This window comes from Lissotriton vulgaris, chromosome 5, assembly GCF_964263255.1.
Source record: "Lissotriton vulgaris chromosome 5, aLisVul1.2, whole genome shotgun sequence".
Classification (NCBI taxonomy): domain Eukaryota; kingdom Metazoa; phylum Chordata; class Amphibia; order Caudata; family Salamandridae; genus Lissotriton; species Lissotriton vulgaris.
Genome location: NC_141693.1, coordinates 98,763,637 through 98,778,681, shown reverse-complemented (window position 1 = coordinate 98,778,681; position 15,045 = coordinate 98,763,637). Strand labels below are relative to the sequence as shown.

General features: G+C 46.6%; 1 protein-coding gene across 3 annotated transcripts in view; it reads left to right on the top strand.

The window, feature by feature from the left end:
• Nucleotides 1–15,045, top strand: part of DAB2IP (DAB2 interacting protein) — a 1,377,413-nt gene that overhangs the window by 491,503 nt on the left and 870,865 nt on the right. For all 3 annotated transcript variants that reach the window (XM_086920966.1, XM_086920964.1, XM_086920965.1), the window contains exon 2: nucleotides 4,465–4,568. In XM_086920966.1, the coding sequence (XP_086777092.1) occupies nucleotides 4,500–4,568 (69 nt within the window). In that variant the 5' untranslated portion in view covers nucleotides 4,465–4,499. The remainder of the gene's footprint in view (nucleotides 1–4,464; nucleotides 4,569–15,045) is intronic.

The window sequence follows — 15,045 nt, the reverse complement described above, 5'->3', positions numbered from 1 at the left end:
TTGCATCATGGCACACCTCAAAACAGGTGTGCCTTGTGCAAACCGGTACAGTGCACCCTACTGCATTGAATGTGCTTCCCCAAGGGCTGCTTAACATTAATATCAATGGGGTAACCCAGTAATTGACAGAACCTGGGTATGGCTACAGCAAACGAACAATGGCTCTGCTACATCAATTTTCTAAAAGACAGTTCCTTCTTTATAGGGCTGCTGCGAACTTGCGGTACCCCCAGGGCAGTGCATTCAAGTGAAAAATGGAGCAGCTTTGAAGCAGTCACTGTGCAGGCTGAAAACGGCATGCATATTTAAGAGGGGAGAGAGATCCCCCTGCAGGCGGGTGCAGTGAATGACTGCACCTGCCTGCAAGGGGATATCTGGGGGCCCATAGGACCCCATTTTTCCCTCCAGAGGGCTACCATCAGGGGGACAGCTTCTTTGCCTCTGCGCCCGCATCTATAATACAGCAAAGAAGCAGAGGCAAAGGGATTATCTCGTTTGCATGGGGCCACGCCCCAAGAAAAGAAGGAAACACCCTCTGGTGATGGTGCTGGTACTTTATGTGCACCAGCGCTATCTGTATTACAGAAGGGGCCACACAAGCATCTGCAGCCCCTTCTGTAAAACTAAAGTGCCCTGGGGCAGTCAAAGGAAGTGCTAACATCCTTTGCGCCCCTGGGGCGCTTCCATTACACGGCCCATGGTGGCACAATGGATTGTGATAATTATCACCTGGGATAAAGAAAGTAGTCTGTGATTGCACGCACCTGTTGATCTGGCTCAGGAAAGAATATGCTGAGCTGATCAAAAGTACTTTTAAGTTCTCTTTATTCAGTGGTTGCAACACTTGGTTTTGAGAGCAACAGAAACAGTGCTTAATTTGAGCCGGTGGTTTCCGGTGCTCAGCACCGGCACTTTATCATCAACAGCAGTTAAGGACACATTCATTTACAGGGAGAGTAAGTGATTTGCTCAGAATCACAGGATGTTGAACCGACGCCAAGAATGGAATCTCTTTCTCCGAAGTCGGCAGCTCTGACCATTGAGCCACATCCTCTCCCGACTTTGAAGGTAGTAGTTGGTTCTGTTTTAGGCAGTGCTAACAGAAGAAATGGGCTAGTGCAAGCTGCCTCCTGACGAGAGCCCGTCACTTATTTTTTTTACAAATTAACCGCTAAACAGACCTATACGGCAAGTGGACCCTCTCACTGCCGAGCTCAGTGTGTCCTCTGACACCGCTGCTTCTGCAACACATTTCTGATGAATTGACATGATGTTAATTAACTAATGTAAATGTGTTGTGCCTATTAGTGAGCAGGCCCTCCAGTGAAGCCGCTTCTTAAGTGGAGGATGCTTCACCCATTAATGTCTCTATTTATGTATCAAGTCTCTTCTGCATTCATGGGAGACTGTGCTGTGCTCCGTAGATGCACAGCGACATTCAGTCATTTACCGCAACTTCCAGTGAACGAAGTTACATTATGACTCAAAGCCCAACAAGCATTAGCAAAGCTAATCGACCTCCCCTTTGGGGTTTTCCAATTGTTTTTAGCCACGCTGCACAGCACAACTGCAATGTCCAGTGCATTAAGTCGCATTAGGACTCAAGATCTGAAAAGCATTGGCAAAGTCAATAGGTTTCCTTTTTGGGACCTATTGGCTTTACCAATTGTTTTTAGGCATGTTGTACAGCATCCCCAATAGTGTGCAGCATGGATACAGTTCTAAAAAAAAGCCTTTGACATGCCTCCCATGCCATTCTGTAGTTAAAAGAACAATTGTTCCCTCTTCAGAAACTTTAAAGGCTATGCTTCCTGGCTGAATAAAAAGTGTCTACTTATACCTGTAAGCCAACAATGATTATTTCATAAATTGGTATGTTTGTTTACACAAGACAACAAATGATCCTAGCATAGGTGCTCCAATAACATTTTCTTTCAGTAACGTTTTCTAGTCAACTGGTAAGTACATTGACGTTTTGACCTTTATAAACATTCCACAGGGTCTTCATCAGGACAAGATTGGTAGCGACCTTTCAGGTAATGAAGTACAGAGGAAAATCCTTTAAAGAAGAAAATTCTTCTGTCCCGGGACATGTTGTGAATCCATATCAAAGATCATATATGATGTAACAGGTCATCAGTAGTGGAGCTGCACATATTGTCATATATCCGTGTCGGTCCACTGCTTGAAATTATGTTGCAATGGAAAATGCTGCCACAATGAAAAACATGTCCAGATGTTGAGGGATTTTCTTCTCAAAAGGTTTTTCCTCTCTACTTTTTTCCTGAAAGGTCGCTACCAATCAAACGTTGACAAACGTACCTGTTGATTAGAACTTTATTGGGTCCGCATACTGTACTTGAATTTTGAGTCTTGTTTAGAAACTTTGATCTATAACTTAGTCAACAGTGCTGTTGTTTTTGTAAACAGCACTATTGCTCTGTTGTTCATGTTTTACATCACTTACGATCACTGTGCCGTTTCCTGGAGCACCTATGTTAAGAAAATTTGCTTTTTGTGTAAGAGCTGCGGCCCGTCCAGGTAAGAGCTGTGAGGCTGAATTCGGGAGGGGATTTGATTGATGACCTCAAGGGTAAATTAAATAAATAATTAATTTTCCCTCGCCGTCTGTCGAAATCCCCACCCCACCCACCCGGCCCAACTGCTCTTACCTGCACGGGCCACCGCTGCTTGTGCATACATACAAACATATAAAATCAAAATAATTGTTGGTTTATAGGGGTATGTACACACTTTGTATTCAGCCAAGAAGAATAGACTTTAAAGAAACCCCTGATTGTTCTTTTGACTACTTTACACCATATCGTTTTTCTAGAGACCCCATATTTTGTAGGCATGCGCACCACACATGCAGAAGCCTTCAAAATGTTGCGGGTGTTTTTTTTTCTTTTTATTTACCAATCCGAGTCTTTTTAGTTACCAATCCAAGTTGGATCTGTAATTAAACAGAAAAGAAAACAAGCAAAAGCATTTTTTTAAAGCAGGTCAGGGAGAGCAGAAGCAATAGTGGGTGGAATAGAGGGCAAAAACAACTAATGGGTGTGGGGGATATTGAAAAACACAAGACATGGAAGCAACTCGGGGGGGGGGGCAAAGGAGGATGTGGAAGTAACACAGGGCATGGAAGAAACACAGGGAAGGATGGAGAGGGGTGTAAGTAACTTGGGGGGGGGGGGGTCCAGGGAAAGAAAATGGAAGGTGTGGGTTGGGGGAACCAACAGCGGGGAGAAAGAGGGAGGGCATCATTGGGGGGAGCAACATGGAGGGCATGGAGAAGCGATGGGCATTAGCACATAAGTGAGCGCAATAAGGAGGGGGCGGTAGAAGCACACAGGTGACAGAGAGCAAAATGGAGGGCAGGCGTCGAGAAGTACCCAAGGCAGATAGCTCGAAAATACATGCAATCTCATGAAGACCTTAACATGAAAGAAAAAATGAGTGCATGAAAAGCAAGCATTGAAAGAAGACATGCTAACCAATCAAAAGCGATGGTAAAGAGGCAATGCTCCTTGGGAGGGACAAATGCAAGAGTGACATGCTGGGACATGAATAAAGCACAAGCAAATGAGTGACAATCGAGCTTACCAATAGTAAGCAATAGACCGGCTCCAAGCTCCTATTTGTCTTGTAAGTCACAATATACATGGCAACATACAGGGCATGTGTTGTCTAGTAGGCTCGATTTAACAAGACATCTTTGTCTACTGGGACATCCTTAAATCAGACAATCACACATTAACCAAAAAGGATGTTGTCGACTTTAGAACGCGCCTGTCCTCCTTCTGTCTCCTCGTCCTCGGCAGTGCAAAACCCCTACGCTGCACGACTTGGGAGTACTGTGCATGCACACATGTGCGTGCATGAGCAGTCCTCACGAGTCCTGCAGCGTAGGGGTTTTGCACCGCTAAAGACAAGGAGACAGCAAGGAGGAGGACAGCCTGGGCACGGAGAACAACAGATCCAGGTAAGACCCTTAATACAAGTGCATACTTGCCAATGGCACGTGTAATATGGTGGATGAGAAATCCGGCTCCTAGTGTCTAGAAGTCACCATGTGGCTCTACATATACCCAAATCAATTAACTAGAAGTATTGATTACGTAAGCATGTGGACTGAAATGCAAAAACAGAGAGCATAATTTGTTCTAATCATTGATTACTAGCTGTGTCCTTTGTCTTGATGGAAACACACAGATGCAGGTAGTAGACACACCGCACACTGTAGGTTTTAGGGTCAGAAATTGAAAAACAAATTTAATTGCATAGAAGCAAAGTAGATACTGTCATAGTAATGTTTTCTGTACAAGGTGTGGCCATGTGAACTCCTGTTGATTCCAGAGTATCCCCAGTTCATCTCAGTACGATTCAAAATGATTGCGTTTTCCTAGGTTTTTATTTCACTTTTGGCATTTATTTCACTGTTGTTTATGTTTTTACTCCTAGAATCTCCCCCTGAGAAGACTGGCCGCAGGCGCAGCATGCCTGGTAGCACCGCCGACCAAAGTCCCACCATGGAACCTGCCGCCACCACGCCCTTCCGGGTCACGGTAAGGCATTAATCCTTCTTCAATATGTCCTGGTCTGGTTCAATCATCACCGACCCCCCCACACCCACATTGGTTCCTCTACAGGCACAGCCAGACCTGTTTCAAGACCTGAGCAAGGCACAGAATTGTCCAGGGCTCCCACCACCCAAGGGCCCCCCTGTTACAGAGATCAGGACAGTGCTAATGAGGACTAAACAATAAACACATATGCACCTCACAGAAGCTCAATGGGCTTGACCAGCCTTCCTCCCTTAACCATAACGCTCTCATGCATTCGTGACACTTAAATAAAATAAAAAAAGGAAACGTTCTGTCTCATGTCTCTCTCTCTAGTTCTCCTCCGTTCTTCAGTTGTGCCTTTCTCTTTACCTGCTTTGCTCTCTACCCATCTCTATAGCTTGGTTTCCCTCCTGCTCCCCTGTCCACATTTATAAAACGTTATAAATAAATAAATAAACATATCAACTTTCTCACCCTCATCTATGTTCACCTCACCTTTTTCTCAGTACAACTCTCTCTCCCCTTTCCTTCAGGCCACCACACTGATCTCTCTACAGTTCAATTTCCCTATCTTTAGCTCCCTCTACCTCTATTTATCACTCTAAAACCATACCTATTTTTCTAGCTCTACCTTGCTCTTTTTGCATCCCTGAGACTTTTTTCTGACTACCTCACCTCACCTCACTCCATCTACGTTATCATGTCTTCTCTGTCTCCCGACCACACTTATCTCTCCCCATCAATCTTTGTACTTCTTTTTCTCACTTCACTATTCTTTTCCCTGCCTCCCACACCCATCCATGTCTCAGCTGAGTTGGAGGCTACTGTCTCCTTAGTGAAGTTTACACTTAAACAGAAGAGAGGATGGACAAGTCTGGGGGCGAGTATTAAGGACCAAAGTGTCATATTTAACCTGATGCATTTGTGGAAAAAAACTGGGATAAGTGCTTTGATTTTCGCGGTTGCCACGAGGAATGCTAGTTGTAAAGGGGGATTCATATGGAATACAAATATCCGGTGTGTAAAGCTATCCTTTCAGATACTAAGCACACAAATCATACTTTAATAGCATGCTGTAGTCCACTAAACATTCCCTAAGTCACCTCACCGTGTCTTTCCAACAGAGGGTGGACAAGCTGCTTAAACAACGAATTATATGTCAAATAATGTTGCAAGACAAATCTATGCTAAAAAAGAAATGGCTGCAACAGAGCTTTCTTAAGCATTCTCTGGGTACCATCTGGCTGGTGGATTCCTGCCAGATTATTGTGTGTTCGGATTGTCTTGCATGCCCCCCTGTCCGAAAGTACAATTGAATATTGTTCTGGCATCAAGGGAGCATTAAGTATCTGAAAATGCTTAAGAAATTCAGAGTTGTTCCTAACATGGTCCCCGAAATATGTTTGGCTGGGTCCCAAAAAGTCTTAGGATTGCTCTGTGCACACCCTATGGTTTTCTGGGGGTTTGTATTTTTTTATTAATACTTACTAATCCTTTTTGGATTTAAAATACATATATGACTAAACACAAGCCTCTCAAATCTATTTGTGGGGCCATTTCTTCTTCATGGTAAGTAGCAGTTTAGCAGATTGCGCCAGGCATGAATGAACCACCAGATGTGGTCTGATTCCAAAGATTGAGGCCAGGATAAGCCAACATTGTTTGGGCGATGTTTGGCCATGTTATTATTATTATTATGCTGTTTTGTTACACGCTCAATTACTGCCGGAGTATCCTGGCGCGAAGATGAAAAAGAAGAAACAGAATAAAAAGGAAACTATGAAGAAGACACCTAAAAAGCCAACCTAAACAGATGTGTTTTCAGCGCTTTTTTAAATGAACCAAAGTTCGGGGTAGCTCGCAGGAATAAGGGAAGGTCATTCCAGGCAGAGGCAGCCTTCACCGCAATCGACTGCCCTCCCAGTCGGGAACGCCTGAACCATTGGACCTGCAGCAGATGTTGCGCGGCAGAACGCAGGGGTCTGTTGGGAGAGTAGCGACTAAATCGTTTCATCAAATATGCAGGACCATGTCCATTTATGGCTTTATGAGCCAGTGTAAGAATTTTAAAAATAAACCGTTGTGGCACTGGCAACCAGTGCAGTCTCTGCAAATGGTTCTTTGGAGCCTTCAATGTCAAGGGAGCACATTGTTTGTGAAATATGTATGTTCTGTATCGCATGGATGTAACGTTTTGTGCACAGAATAGTTATATTACAAAGCTCTCATGAACCTAATAATATTTGACACTTGATAGAAATTCTTGTGTTTAGGGGAAAATCATTTAGGGTTTGATTACGGCTATGGCGGTCCTTTGGACCTATGTATTTGCGGTGGCGGTCCATGGATCGCCAGACAGCGACGGCTGGCATCTATGGGGGGGGGGGAGGCAAGTATAAAAATATATATAAAAAATAAAATTTACCTGTACTTGGTGACGTCCTTGCTCTGGACCGCTTCTTTCAACACAGGAACCGGAAGCATCAATCTCTCAGCCAATCCTAGGGCTGTTCGCACCAGAATAAGAGCAGCCCGAGGATTGGTGGGAGCAGCTTCACTTGGCGCTCCACAGCGGTCTTGAGTATTTGGCTTTCCCTAACCCCTCTGTCATATGACAGCACACAGCTGGGTTAGAGATGTTTATCCTCCCTCCTCCCTGCTGAGTGACCAGTTTCTGTCACTCGGCAGTGGCCCCACCCCCCGTCCTGACGCTCAGCTTGGGACAGGCAATCAAAAATAAAATGGTAATTAATTACCATTTTTTTTTCATCTTTGGGGGGATTCTTAAGTGGGGTGACGCTTCTCTACTCAAACGGAGGAGCCGCCCCTGCCACTAGACTAGTGGTCCACCCGCCATATCATGACTTTGGCAGTTGGACCGCCACTGGACCGCCGCCACCGCCGGGGATCCCTAATCACATGGCAGTGGTGCAGCGGTCTGAGGAAGTAATGTGCTGGCGGTGCTGCTGCGGCACCGCCAAGCATATTACTAGTTTCCTCACTAATTCCTTTTCATGACGGTGAGCCCACCATAAAAAGGGTGGTGGTGAGGAAACAAAAGGGGCCCTAGAAGGGTCCCCTGTCACCTCTGTATGGGGGTGCATGCAGGGGAGCACATGGTGTGCCCCCTGCATTTCTGCACCCCCTGTTCCTGAACAGGAATAAATGCACAACGTGCTACATTTCTTCCAGTGCAGGGACATGCTGCGGTGCTCCTGCTGAAGTCTTTCTAAGGTTCTCCTTTGAGCTTTAGAAAGGCGCTGCCGTAGGATCGCTGCATCACCCACCGCCCACCAGGATTCAACTCGTAATTCGGCGGGCAGCGTAACTATGGGTTTGGCGGCTTCCTGCGGGGCGATGGCATGGCAGGAAGACCGCCAAACTCCAAATCAGGCTCTTAATCTCTTTGTGCCTGAAATCTAAATACATAAAATATAATACGATTGTATATCTGAAATATCAAGTATTAGTATAATTCCAAGAGCCACTAATGTTTATTGCTCTCTTGCTACTCAGCTGTTGCCCAAGAACATGAATATCAACCCAATCATACGCATGAACAACTGACATAGACTCCACCCTTCCGAATGCCGATCAAATACACTGATCTTGCTGCAATAGAGTTATTTACAGTCAATTTGGACAAAACTGGGATTCATCTCTTCGGCCTGCGAACGAACAGTGGGTGTATAATGGTTGGCCGAAGAAGTCCCCCCCCCCCCCTCCCATCGCCCCCCCCTCCCCCTACCCCCCCCCCCCCCTCCCCCTGCCGGCCCCCCTGCCCCCCCCCCCCCCTCCCGCCCCTTTCCTCCTGCCCCAAGAGCCAGGAATCTCAGGATCAGGATTGACAACAAACTATATTTTCATTCCCAGGTCCTCTCTGTATCTGGGGCATACTTTGCTGTATTGAAGTCAATCAGAAAATGTATCGATCTTCTCCCTTTATATACCTTGAAGACAGATGTCCTTGCCTTAGTTACAGCCAGACTGGAGCACGGAATATACTTTACCTGGGAACCCTGGACAAATGGGTAAAAATTTTGCAAACATTACCAAATACGGCAGATTTTCTGACTATGGGCATTTACAGACTGGACTCGTTCACTAGACACCTTTACAATTTACATTGACCAATTAAGAAAAAGATCATTTTTAAAGCTGTGGGTTTGTGCAATGGGCCTTCTATAAACTTGGCCCTTAATATCTCATCAATAGGATTCATCATTGCCATACCTCTCGGATATGAGGCCCTCTTCTGCGCTCCACGTTGGCGTGGCGCGCTTTCAGTTCAGTAGATGCAGTGGACGTGCCTCTTTGGTGAGGGCTTGCAGGGTATGGAAGGCGCTGCCTCTTGCCTTGAAGAACTTCTCCCAAGAAATGCCTTTTAGGAAAGCCCTCGGGACGCATCTGTTTGCTATGGCATAAGTTGGTCATAGCAACTGCAACAAGGCCTAATTTTGCATCAGGACACTGTTGGAGTAGCCGGGCACCTGATAAACTCCTTCATTCATTAATTATTGGCAGAAGTCTTACTTTACACTGCTGAAGATGGTCTACAGCCATGGGATTAAATCCAGAAAGAGTAGAAACCTTACCTCCTGCTGTAAATTGTAAATCCAACTGGTAGTAACATACTGCTTACTACTGCTCACCAACAAAAAGCTCTGCAGATTCCTACCGTGGTAAATGCACAGTCACTAATATCACACTACTTGAAATAACACCAGATCGGTCTATTTGCAACCAAAAATAAGATCTCGTCTGGGTTGACCTTAGATAGTGTTCGCGCCAGCCACCAGTACCTGAATGATAGGTTGGAGACAGTCACCATTCACTCAGGGAATAGTAAAGCAGCGATATTTGACGTTTCCTGAAATTGTTCCTTCAATCCTTCAATCCAAGGTTTGATGTATGGTTGCCAATATTTTTTAGCATCAGCTGTAAATTTGTACCCATTAAAGTATTTTGTTGCAGTTGAAAGGCAGAAAACCATCACCCACCCCCCAGTGCTGTTTTTTTTGTTCCAGTACTTACCACTGGTGGTAATGGCCGATTACCGCCAGCAGCAATCGACGTATAGTAAATATTGCTAACATTACCCCTCAGTAGTGCAGTAATTCCATTTCACTGGTAATTTATCACTACTGCTATTGTCTCTAAAATTACACCCACTCAGTCACCACATAGAGCTGAACTGGAGCAGGCTGCGATAAATGCAAGAACTCCTGGTAGCCTGTTGTATAAACAGGTGCACGCGCCCTCCTTGGATGTGTCCAGCACCAGCTGGACCTTGCATTTGATTAAAAAAGGCGTTCCCCCCAGAGTGGGCGTGATCTCGCAGAGCGGGTGGCTGTGAACGCGAGAGTTCAGAAGAGGGGGCAGAGAGGCGACTCTCGAAATGAGACCTGTCTTTTACTACAGACGGATGGGCCTACTTTAGGAGGAGGTGGCAGGGACAATCTCACTGTGGGGGTGCCTCAAGTCTCTTTAGAGCACACCCTACCACCAAAGCTAGGTGGGGCGGATCACACTAACAGTGTCCTTCCAAGAATCCCCTTTGCAAGAGCATCGATTATCTGTACCAACAAGTGACTACGAGGCAAAGGCGTGCCCTTATCCATGTCGTCATACCTCCATGCAATCTAGGGGTCCCCATTGCGTCATTACAAAGTCCCTAATGTGCACCTGCATTATGTGTATTACTGAAGAGGGCATGCAATCGCCTGTGGTCTCCTCTGTAATAAGGAAGTGCACTGTGGCATTGTCACCCTTTGCATCTCCAGGCACTTCATTAGGTAAGTCCAGCTGTGGAAGGAGGCTGAGTGGAGCACTCACCCTGCTGGGGAGGTCAGGTGGTATCAGAACTATCTCAGAGAGTTTGAGTGGTGATTAACCCAATTGCTGCTTCGAACATTCCATGCCAGAGCGGAGCATTCTATTAAGTGGGCGGGGCCGCGCCGGCCAACGGACGGGCGCAGCACTACAGAGGTAGTGCTCACGACGGCCATTGGCCGACAGAAGCAGCGAACAGGTTAAGGAAAGAGTGATCAGAGAGCTGAGAAAACAGACATGCAAATAGCACACTCAAACCTCTTAGTGGGTGTTCCTCGCGCCCATAATTTTTCAGTTTCATGCTGTAGCGCTCAATCTTTAGAATGGAACACCCCAGCCTAGAAGACATACCAAGAAGTTTTAATTATTGCCTGAACTTAACTCATTCATGAATGGTTGGTAGGTACAGCCCCATCCTGAAGACCCTAAACAGTGACGCGTTCTCCGTTTGTGTTATTGTAGGATACACTCTCGCGTAGAAATAAAGTGAAGTCACGAGGTTAGCTGAAGTCACGCGGCCTGCCGCATGTGGTATTTAGAGGGGGGTCTGCCGACACGCTTCTTCCATTATAACACGCTTCTTCCTCATGTATGTTATTGACAGGCATTGCATTCCCTGCTCTCTGGGAATAAATTGTTCTTATTTACTGTACCCTTCATAACACTATAGATTTCTATTAGGTTAAGGAACGCGGGTTATTTACCCCATTTACAGAATCAATACAAGATCGGTTTACTTTAAGCGGTAATTCCCAACTACAGCGATTTCTCAGCTCCGCGATGTACTAGACGGACAGCGTTGGGTTGAGGGCAGAAGTAAATTACTTAAACTGAGCCATAATAATCCAACACACACACCTGCCAATTTCATTCAATATGTTGTCGTGCTGGACCCATTTGCGGGTAATGAACCGCGCTTGGGTGAACCATCATATTTATAATCGTGAAGGGCACTCAAGGTCTGTTGTATAGCATCAGGTGGCAAGTGTTCAGATTCCTTCTGAAACTGAAGATGAATAAAAGCAGCTGTGAAATCACAGAAAGATTTGTGTGAAAAGGGTCCAAGGTGGACGCGTCTAAGCTGCAGATGCAGTGGAGGAAAACACAAAGAGACCAGCGGAAATCAGCCTTCACAAGGTGTTTGGAACGCCCTGGCCAGCAAAATCGCGAATTCTAAATACAGATAAAATGTTAGAAATGTTATGTTTGACCAAAAATCATGTTTTATAACCATGAATCCACTGGGGAAGCTGCAGTTAGTGACATCAAGAAGAAAATGTGCTAGTAGCGACCACTTGGAAGCACCTGCATGTTTTTGAGATGTGCCTGTGCTTTGCTGGTCAATACAAAAGCACAAAAGAGTGAAGTCAAAGAAAAGAAAACATGCCAGTGGTCAGTGTTACATAGAAAACACCAATTCAAATTTTCAAATAACAGTGTCACCTTGGAAACCCCATGGACTGTAAGAGCTGAGCAAAGGAAACCCTTGCAAAGCAAGAGGTTTTATGAAATGGATAGACTCGAATGCCATGTGGATTTGGCCAAATTTAGGACCGTTCCGCACAGAAGAGCGATAGCTGGAGGGTAGAACATCCCACTACACTGTGGCGGTATAGACCACGGGTGCAGGAGGTACACTCACAGTGTGGAATGGTCCAAAGTGCAACCAGTCCTAGAACTTCTCAGCACACTATGGCGGTATATACCACAGGGTAAGAGGTTCACACACAGTGTGGACTGGTCCAAAGTTCAACCAGTCCTAGAACTTCTCAGCACACTGTGGCGGTACATACCACAGGATAAGGGGTTTGCACACGGTGTGGACTGGTCCAAAGTTCAACCAGTCCTAGAACTTCTCAGCACACTGTGGCGGTACATACCACAGGGTAAGGGGTTTGCACACGGTGTGGACTGGTCCAAAGTTCAACCAGTCCTAGAACTTCTCAGCACACTGTGGCGGTACATACTACAGGGTAAGGGGTACACACACAGTGTGGACTGGTCCAGAGTTCAACCAGTCCTAGAACTTCTCAGCACACTGTGGCGGTACATACCACAGGGTAAGGGGTTTGCACAGTGTGGACTGGTCCAAAGTTCAACCAGTCCTAGAACTTCTCAGCACACTGTGGCGGTACATACCACAGGGTAAGAGGTTTGCACACGGTGTGGACTGGTCCAAAGTTCAACCAGTCCTAGAACTTCTCAGCACACTGTTGCGGTACATACCACAAGGTAAGGGGTTTGCACACGGTGTGGACTGGTCCAAAGTTCAACCAGTCCTAGAACTTCTCAGCACACTGTGGCGGTACATACCACAGGGTAAGGGGTTTGCACAAAGTGTGGACTGGTCCAAAGTTCAACCAGTCCTAGAACTTCTCACCACTCTGTGTCGGTACATACCACAGGGTAAGGGGTACAAACACAGTGTGGGCCGGTCCAAAGTTCAACCAGTCCTAGAACTTCTCACCACACTGTGGCGGTACATACCACAGGGTAAGGGGTACACACACAGTGTGGACTGGTCCAGAGTTCAACCAGTCCTAGAACTTCTCAGCACACTGTGGCGGTACATACCACAGGGTAAGGGGTTTGCACACGGTGTGGACTGGTCCAAAGTTCAACCAGTCCTAGAACTTCTCAGCACACTGTGGCGGTACATACCACAGGGTAAGAAGTTTGCACACGGTGTGGACTGGTCCAAAGTTCAACCAGTCCTAGAACTTCTCAGCACACTGTGGCGGTACATACCACAGGGTAAGGGGTTTGCACACGGTGTGGACTGGTCCAAAGTTCAACCAGTCCTAGAACTTCTCAGCACACTGTGGCGGTACATACCACAGGGTAAGAGGTTTGCACACGGTGTGGACTGGTCCAAAGTTCAACCAGTCCTAGAACTTCTCAGCACACTGTGGCGGTATATACCACAGGGTAAGGGGTTTGCACATGGTGTGGAATGGTCCAAAGTTCAACCAGTCCTAGAACGTCTCAGCACACTGTGGCGGTACATACCACAGGGTAAGGGGTTTGCACACGGTGTGGACTGGTCCAAAGTTCAACCAGTCCTAGAACGTCTCAGCACACTGTGGCGGTACATACCACAGGGTAAGGGGTTTGCACACGGTGTGGGCTGGTCCAAAGTTCAACCAGTCCTAGAACTTCTCACCACACTGTGGCGGTACATACCACAGGGTAAGGGGTACACACACAGTGTGGACTGGTCCAGAGTTCAACCAGTCCTAGAACTTCTCAGCACACTGTGGCGGTACATACCACAGGGTAAGAGGTTTGCTCACGGTGTGGACTGGTCCAAAGTTCAACCAGTCCTAGAACTTCTCAGCACACTGTGGCGGTACATACCACAGGGTAAGGGGTTTGCACACGGTGTGGACTGGTCCAAAGTTCAACCAGTCCTAGAACTTCTCAGCACACTGTGGCGGTACATACCACAGGGTAAGAGGTACACACACAGTGTGGACTGGTCCAGAGTTCAACCAGTCCTAGAACTTCTCAGCACACTGTGGCGGTACATACCACAGGGTAAGAGGTTTGCACACGGTGTGGACCGTCCCAGAGTTCAGCCAGTCCTGTGCGTAGCAAAAGAACAATGTTCTAGGCGGTTCCTGACAAATTAGTGCCCACAGAGGAGTTTGCTTAGTTCATCAGCAGTGCATACAATGAGGGTTGATCATGGTATGATGTGCAAAGCCTTGGGTACCATTATACACCGTGCTTACCGACCCAATGTTAAGGAGGACAGTGAACGATGGGTGGGAGATGGGTGCTGACGGGGCGAGCTTGAAGATTGTGGAGTTAAATATAGACGCCAAAGGGCAGAGAGAAGAGGAGGGGACGCTGCATGGAAGATCTGAGACGAGACAGGGTGAAGGTGGCAACGAGGGCTCCAAGAGGCAGAAGTGGAGTCCCGTCATAGGGGATGCCCAGAAATGGGTCACAGGAAGACGGCGATAGGGGGAAGAGATTACAGATAAAGGAGAGAGGTTGAATGAGACGAAACAAGGAACATGTTTGAGTCTTTCTTGGACAAAGGTGAAGCGATTAGAGAGTCATGGGAATGGTTATGCATCTCCTGCAGAACATGTGAACCTGCACTATAATATGTTTTGTCCTTAAACTCAGCATGAATTGCACAGGCGTGGGGCTTGGTCTGCTTTTGAATCGCGAGGGCCGTGTCAACTCCAATGCTCACTTGAGCCCTAATATTGCAGGGTAGCAGCATGGTATAAATTGCGAGGAACGTGGCAAGTGGATGAAGCTTGTACCCAAGCTGGCCCAGGGATGACTTACCATTCTGCCATTGGGCATCGGAGACCAATTCGACCCCCTCCGTCTACATGCTTAGCAATGACTGCGGAGGGTCTCCTCTTTGTGACATCAAAGAAAGGGGAAGCATGAGGTGAGCAGGTGGGAAGGTAGACTGTAGGGCTGCATTCTGCAACTGCACGCAACCTGCATACAGGAGTAGGAACTTTCCCTAATATCTTATTATACGTCCTATATAATTGCACATGTGTATAGCCCAAAATTTTCACAACTGGGTCAAAAACATTAGCTTGGCCTTCATACTGCATAGTCTGTCTCCGGCCCAGCATAGGTTAATATCACACCTCGCTTAGCTACTGATCAG